This window comes from Otolemur garnettii, unplaced genomic scaffold (genome assembly GCF_000181295.1).
Source record: "Otolemur garnettii isolate 467f Iridium unplaced genomic scaffold, OtoGar3 scaffold00073, whole genome shotgun sequence".
In the NCBI taxonomy this organism is placed as follows: Eukaryota; Metazoa; Chordata; class Mammalia; order Primates; family Galagidae; genus Otolemur; species Otolemur garnettii.
The window spans coordinates 7,576,131-7,583,063 of NW_003852468.1; the positions used below are offsets into that span (position 1 = coordinate 7,576,131).

At 42.4% G+C, this 6,933-nt stretch overlaps 2 protein-coding genes across 2 annotated transcripts in view; one reads left to right on the plus strand and one right to left on the minus strand.

Annotated features, from left to right (window-relative positions):
• BCL2L15 (BCL2 like 15) overlaps positions 1–2,349 on the plus strand; it is a 6,588-nt gene extending 4,239 nt beyond the window's left edge. Inside the window, exons 3-4 of the mRNA XM_003793857.2 lie at positions 1,170–1,394; positions 2,332–2,349. Coding sequence (XP_003793905.1) covers positions 1,170–1,394; positions 2,332–2,349 — 243 coding nt within the window. The remainder of the gene's footprint in view (positions 1–1,169; positions 1,395–2,331) is intronic.
• A 1,365-nt stretch (positions 2,350–3,714) lies between these two features.
• On the minus strand, positions 3,715–3,989 carry LOC111726612 (cytochrome c oxidase subunit 6C-like). Its single transcript, XM_023515508.1, has one exon. The coding sequence runs from the start codon at positions 3,940–3,942 to the stop codon at positions 3,715–3,717; it is 228 nt and encodes a 75-aa protein (XP_023371276.1). The 5' UTR covers positions 3,943–3,989.
• Positions 3,990–6,933: the final 2,944 nt, after the last annotated feature.

Consider the following 6,933-nt stretch of genomic DNA (forward strand, 5'->3'; position numbering starts at 1 on the left):
TGGCATCGCAGCTCACAGCAACCTCAAACTCTTGGGCTTAAGCAATTCTCTTGCCTTAGCCTCCCAAGTAGCTGGGACTATAGGTGCCCGCCACAATGCCCAGCTACACCCAGCTATTGTTTTGTTGTAGTTGTCATTGTGGTTTGGCAGGCCCAGGCCAGGTTTGAACCCACCAGCCCTGGCATATGTGGCTGGCACCCTGACCACTGAGCTACAGGCGCTGAGCCAGGACTGCATCTTTCAAACGTGTCTATGTCATTCTTCCTTAATTTCTAACAGAAAGTCTTGAACTTTCCAAGCCCCAGATTGGAATCAGCTATTCTCTAGCAACCTCTAGTTTTTTTCTTTCTTTCTTTAAGAAAAGTCTCACTTTGTCACCCTTGGTAGAGTGCCATGGCATCATACCTTGTGGCAACCCCAAAATCTTGTGCTCAAATGATCCTCTTGCCTCAGCCTCCCAAGTAGCTGGGACTATAGGTGGCCACCACAACACCCAGCTATATTTTAGAGATGGGGTCTCGCTGTGTTCAGGTTGGTCTCGAATTCCTGTGCTCAAGCAATCCACCTGCCTTGGCCTCCCAGAGTGCTGAGGTTACAGGCATGAGCCACTATGCCCAGCCCCTCTGGTTTCTTTTAATGGAGAATGCTATTTCAAAATCAAGATCTAGGTATCCTCCCATGTGGAGGCCCTTCTAAGCTTGTTTGGGCTCTAATACCCTTCTCTATCCACTGTCGACCCCCCTACACCTCAAAAGACCTTGCCTGGCACCACCTAATTGCATTGGATCACATCATTTGGGAAAGAGGAAGAAAAAGAGCTAACCATTTTTTTTTTTTAACTTAGAGTTTCCTAGACATTTTCTTGTCAAACAAGTAATACCTTTATAATTCAATTTACTGGACTATCATATACTTAATATTTTTCACTCAAATCATTTTTTTTTTCTTTCATTTTGTTCATCCCAACCAATAGTATCTGAAATCATGGGTTTGCTGGACTGCTTTTATATTTTCTAATGCCAATTAAAATTACAAAATACTGAAACGAGAAAAGTTTACCCCCTAAGACTACCTCAGACACCATCAATGGTATGTTCGCTGCTCTTTGAGAGACTTGCTCTGCTGACTCCTGTACTCTACTGTGACACGTCCTGTACATGTCTCCTCAGGTAGGACCTGATCTCCAGGAAACAGTGAGCAAACTCAGCAAGGCATGGTGTGCCCAGGATTCCAGCTTCGCTTATGAGAGAGTCTTTCTGGCAGTGTTAGTGAAACTTTTGGGGGGTGTGGCCCGCATGGCTCCTGAAAGAGCAAGACAGATGGCTAGCCCCATCACGGATATGATCAGTGGGAACACAGCCATCCGGGAATTCATCCAGGCCCAAGGAGGCTGGGTAAGTATCTTGGGGCTCCTGGCTCTGATGGGCATTTGCTCTGTTTTTGTACTAACACCTAGTATTCCAAATCATGACCTTTTTTGTAAGTTGGAAAGCACACAGGAAAACAGACCTCCCTACTTTGCTGAAAATGCCCAGATTTTCTGGCCATAGGAAAGGGGAGCAGACAGAAGATCAGCATGTGGGGATCGGACTCCAGAGTGACGCTATCCAAAATGTTGACTGCTGACTCTTACAAAGCTAATATTTACTTCCTACAGATAATCATCTATAAAATATATTGGTGGGAGAGCTCTCATCTCAGGCTGGCTTCACTCTGCTCCCTTGTAAATTTCTGGGTCTTCTTTCCCTAAGATCTTTAGGTGTGTGCTGAGGAAGTTCGGAATCATCTAAATATGATCCAACAAAACCCAATCTTATCTGCTGTAGTGATAACTGTAGGATGCCATTCTAATCCCATGTATTAGTAATTAGTAATCGTTAAACCTTTTGCTATCATGGAGCACTCCCCTCTGGTTTCAGGATCAGCAGAAACTTTAGAAAGAACTGTACTCCCTAGAAGTATCTGCACATCATACCCTGGTTTCTTAGAAAGTTCCAGCTCGGCGCCTGTGGCTCAAGTGGCTAAGATGCCAGCCACATACACCTAAGGTGGCAGGTTCGAATCCAGCCCGGGCCCGCCAAACAACAATGATGGCTGCAACCAAAAAAGAGCCAGGCGTTGTGGCGGGTGCCTGTGGTCCCAGCTACTTGGGAGGCTGACGCAGGAGACTCACTTGAGCCCAGGAGTTGGAGGTTGCTGTGAGCTGTGATGCCACGGCACTCTACCCAGGGGGACAGCTTGAGGCTCTGTCTCAAAAAAAAAAACAAAAAAAAAAAAGAAAGTTCTGAACACCATTCCTTTGACTATAGGATTTTCACTGTCTTTTCCTAGGAAAATCTGGAGAGCTGAAGAAGAAGTGGAGCTATTCTCCAGAGTGAACATCATTTCTTTGACTGATTTTGTGATTGATTTCTGGAATTAAACAAATCAAAAGCCTCTGTCATCATTTGATCAGAACTGAATTTAGTAGAATAAATTATTTTCTACTGATTGTTAAAGTTGGAAGCAATTCCCAAAAGCCTACAGAGATTTTCTGCTTTCTGTTCTTACATTGAGTTTTAATGAAGTTCTGTTAAAGCAAAGACCTCCAGACAGAAGGTAATGACTTGTTAGTGATAGAATTCCAGCCAATGGTGTAGGCCTTTGCTGGATGTATTTTGGAGGGAAAGGAAGAACAATGAAAACTATTCATTTTCACTTTGACTAATGGTGTTCTGTTTATGAAATAAAATTCTTTTATGCATCTGAACTAAGTTTCAGTAAGGGCAACCTAAATTGAATAAATACCAGCTCCTTCTTTTACCCCATTTTGCCCATAAAGCATTAGACTGAAGATTTAGTTCCAAGGATACTGTGTTATCTTGAGATCTGAAGACATAGTGCCCACTGGGATTTACCAAGCGAATAGGTAAGCACCTCTGGCGTGGGTGTCGTGGGTCTTAGGAGACCCCATCTTAGGATTTACCAAGTGAATAGGTAAGCGCCTCTGGTGTGGGTATTGTGGGTCTTAGGAGACCCCATCTTAGGATTTACCAAGTGAATGGGTAAATGCCTCTGGTGTGGGTATTGTGGGTCTTAGGAGACCCGATCTTAGGATTCACCAAGTGAATGGGTAAGCACCTTTGGCGTGGGTGTCTGGGTCTTAGGAGACATGATCTTAGCATTCACCAAGCAAATGGGTAAGCACCTCTGGCATGGATCTCATCCATGTCTGGATCTTAGGAGACCCAATCTTAGTAATGCTTAAGTGATTGGGCTGCTGGAAGAAGATACTGTAGCCCAGTGATTGAGAATGAGTTCATATTGCCTGATTTTAACAATTTAATTTCACCACGGGCTAATTATGTGACACTGGACAACTGACCTCATTTCTCTGTGCCTTGGTTTCCACATTTTTAAAAATTTCCAGTTAATGTGAAGGTGCAAACAACCAGGTCACAATATTTGACTTTGTTAGGTAGAGTCCCTCTTGCAGTTGTGTTCAGCACTCAAAAGATGTGCCATACAGCCCTGCATTGTGCCCACTAAGTGGGAGTACCCCAAACCTTCCCCTCTCCTCCTCCCCCAACTTGAATTGAAATGAGTTTTTCTTTTTTTTTTTTTTTTTTGAATTTAATAACAGTTTATTTATCACTCATATTCATAGCTCAGGAACACAGGTCAGTGACAGATGTCTATGTAAATCAGCCCAAAGAAATTCTTTGTATTTCAAAATTATTTGACACTCTGAAAGACACCAGCCTTCCTCATCTCCTCAAAATCTTTCATAGAATCATAATTTCTGTAGAAATCTGCATATGCCTTCTTTCTTGGTTCAGCCACAGCAAACTTATAGAAAACTGCAACCCCCAGGGATACAACAAATGCTCCAACAATATGAATCCGCAGGCGCCTGGCCAAGAGGCCACGCATCTGAGGTTTGGCCAAAGCACTGGAAGCCATGGTAGTTACTGTCCTTGATGGGTTCCCAACCTCAACGCGTCCTTCCCGGCTGAAATGAGTTTTTCTATGTGAGTATGAATTAAATCATCTACTGGCTTCATATTATTATTATTATTATTTTATTTTAATTTTTTTTGAGACAGAGTCTCACCATGTTGCCCTGGGTAGAATGCTGTGGCATCACAGCTCACAGCAATCTCCAACTCTTGGGCTTAAGTGATTCTCTTACCTCAGCCTCCCAAGTAGCTTAGAAGCTATAGGCGCCCGGCTGGCTATTTTTTTGTTGTTGTTGCAGTTATTGTTGGTTAGTTGGCCCAGGCTGGGCTTAAACCTGTCAACCCTCGTGCATGTGGCTGGCACTGTAACCACTGTGCTATGGGCGCCGAGCCTGGCTTCATATTAGTATTGAGTACATTGGATATTTGCTTTTCTATTCTTGTGATACTTTACAGAGAATAATGTATTTCAGCTCCATTCAGGTTAATTTGAAAGATGTAAAGTCACCACCTTTTTATAGCTGAATAGTATGCCATGGCATCTCACTCCAAGCATCTACCCACATTTTTATTTGTTTATTTATTTATTTGTTTTTGAGACCAAGTCTCACTCTGTTGCCCTGGGTAGAGTGCCATGGCATCATTGTAGTTCACAGCAACCTCCAATTCCTCGGTTTAACTGATCCTCTTGCCTCAGCCTCCCAAGTAGCTGAAACTACAGGCATGTGTCACTACGCCCAACTAGTTTTTCTATTTTTAGTAGAGACAAGATCTCACTCTGGCTCAGGCTGGTCTCAAACTTCCGAGCTCAAGCAATCCACCTGCCTCATCCTCCCAGAGTGCTAAGATTACAGGTGTGAGCCACCATGCCCAGCCAGTTTCCACATTTTTAAAGTAGACATGATTTGGTATTTACTTCAAGGGATTGTTATGATGGGGTGAATGAAAAAAATACACTTTATAAAGGGCTTTGCTAGTGCCTTGGATATCTCAAACAATATGGAGCCTCTGTGGTATAGGGTTTAGGGTTCCGGGTTGACTTGTTCACTCTCCTTCAACTCTGTCTCTCACAGATGCAAACCACTCCATGGCTTTACCTCTTACTTGGATGTGAGTGAGTCCTACATATGATTGATTTCCCTTCTTGTCAAATCCATATCCATAAATTCTAGTTCTTTATGTGTGCCTTTCCTATCCCCAATCCTCTCCCAGATAGTCATACAACTAGCCCCAAACCTCTGTCATTTCTACCATCACCATCACCCTCTCTCCAGCCAACTTACCCAGTTAGTCCTTTATTTTATTTTATTTTATTTTTTTTTTTTTGAGACGGAGCCTCAAGCTATCCCCCTGGGTAGAGTGCCATGGCATCACACTCACAGCAACCTCCAACTCCTGGGCTCAAGCGAGTCTCCTGCCTCAGCCTCCCAAGTAGCTGGGACTACAGGCGCCCGCTACAAGGCCTGGCCATTTTTTGGTTGCAGCCATCATTGTTGTTTGGTGGGTCCCGGCTGGGGATTCATACCCACCACCTTAGGTGTATGTGGCTGGCGCCTTAGCCGCTTGAGCCACAGGCGCCGAGCCTTTTTTTTTATTTTTTAGACAGAGTCTATGTTCCCCAGGCTAGTCTCAAACTCTGGGGCTCAAAAATCCTCCTACCTTACCCTCTTGAGTAGCTGGTATTATAGATTCATGCCACTGTGCCTCTGGCTTTCTCATTTATTCCTAACTTTTAATGTGATTTTATTACCAACTGTCTGAACTATTGGTTTAAAAAACCTCCTTGTTATGCTTTCAATTGATTGTCTTGTTCCGGTCCTGTGCTGACCCCAGATTGACCAAAGTTCTGGTGGCTTATTTGTCCATTGTATCAACGTGTTTGTATTATTTATTTATTTTTTATTTTGAGACAGAGTCTCACTATGTCACCCTCAGTAGAGTGCTATGGTGTCACAGCTCACAGCAACTTCAACTCGGGCTTATGCAATTCTCTTGCCTCAGCCTCCCAAGTAGCTGGGACTACAGGCACCCGCCCCAATGCCCAGCTATTTTATTTGTTGCAGTTGTCATTGTTGTTTTTGCTGGCCTGGGCTGGGTTTGAACCTGCCAGCGTTGGTGTATATCACTGGCACCCTGGCCAGTAAGCTACAGGCACTGAGCCTAACTTGTTTTTAGATATGGTATAATTTAAAAAAATTAACATACTGCTAAATGAGATTACAAGACTTTTTAAGAAAATTATCAGAAGGAGGCATTTATTTCTCTAAAATATTTTAAATTATCTTTTATCATCTCATTTACCCAGTGTCAGCAGAAAAGAATATATTATTTTTAAATCACAAAATACTTTCCAACAGAATGGTTTTGATTGCCATTCTCTTAAAATCCTTAAGAGGATTTAAAAAGGGTGATTGGAGATGTATGTTCATTATCTAGATTGTGGTGATGGTTTCATGAGTATATACACATGCAAACTCATCAATCTATATACTTTGAAATGTGTATTGTGTGTCAGTACTACCTCAATAAAGTTCTTAAAAAAAACCTTCAGTGGCTCCCCAGTGTCAATCAAATAAAGCCTGACCTTCAGCTGGGTATTGAAATTCCCCCAGAATCTGGCTCTGACTGCCTTTTCTAGCCTTATCCATCATGATTCTCCTCTACAACCCCATGCCTTTATAAAACAGTGGTCATTTTCTCCATGACGGTTATCCAGACAACCTGAACAAGAAGTGAACTTTGCCTCTTCAAACTTTGGTTCGCACCACTTTTATGGTTCTTATCACAAATGGCCTTAAATTGTAGTTATTTGTATATTTATCTTCCCGACTAGAATAAAAGATCGTTGAATTATACAATTTGCTGTACATTTCTGTAGTATGCCTCCTCCCCATTCTCTTGCATGCACATGAATATTATAAATATTCATTCAATGAATAAATAGATGATTGACTTAGGTGAGACTTCATATTTGATTTTCTTTTTTTTTTTTTTT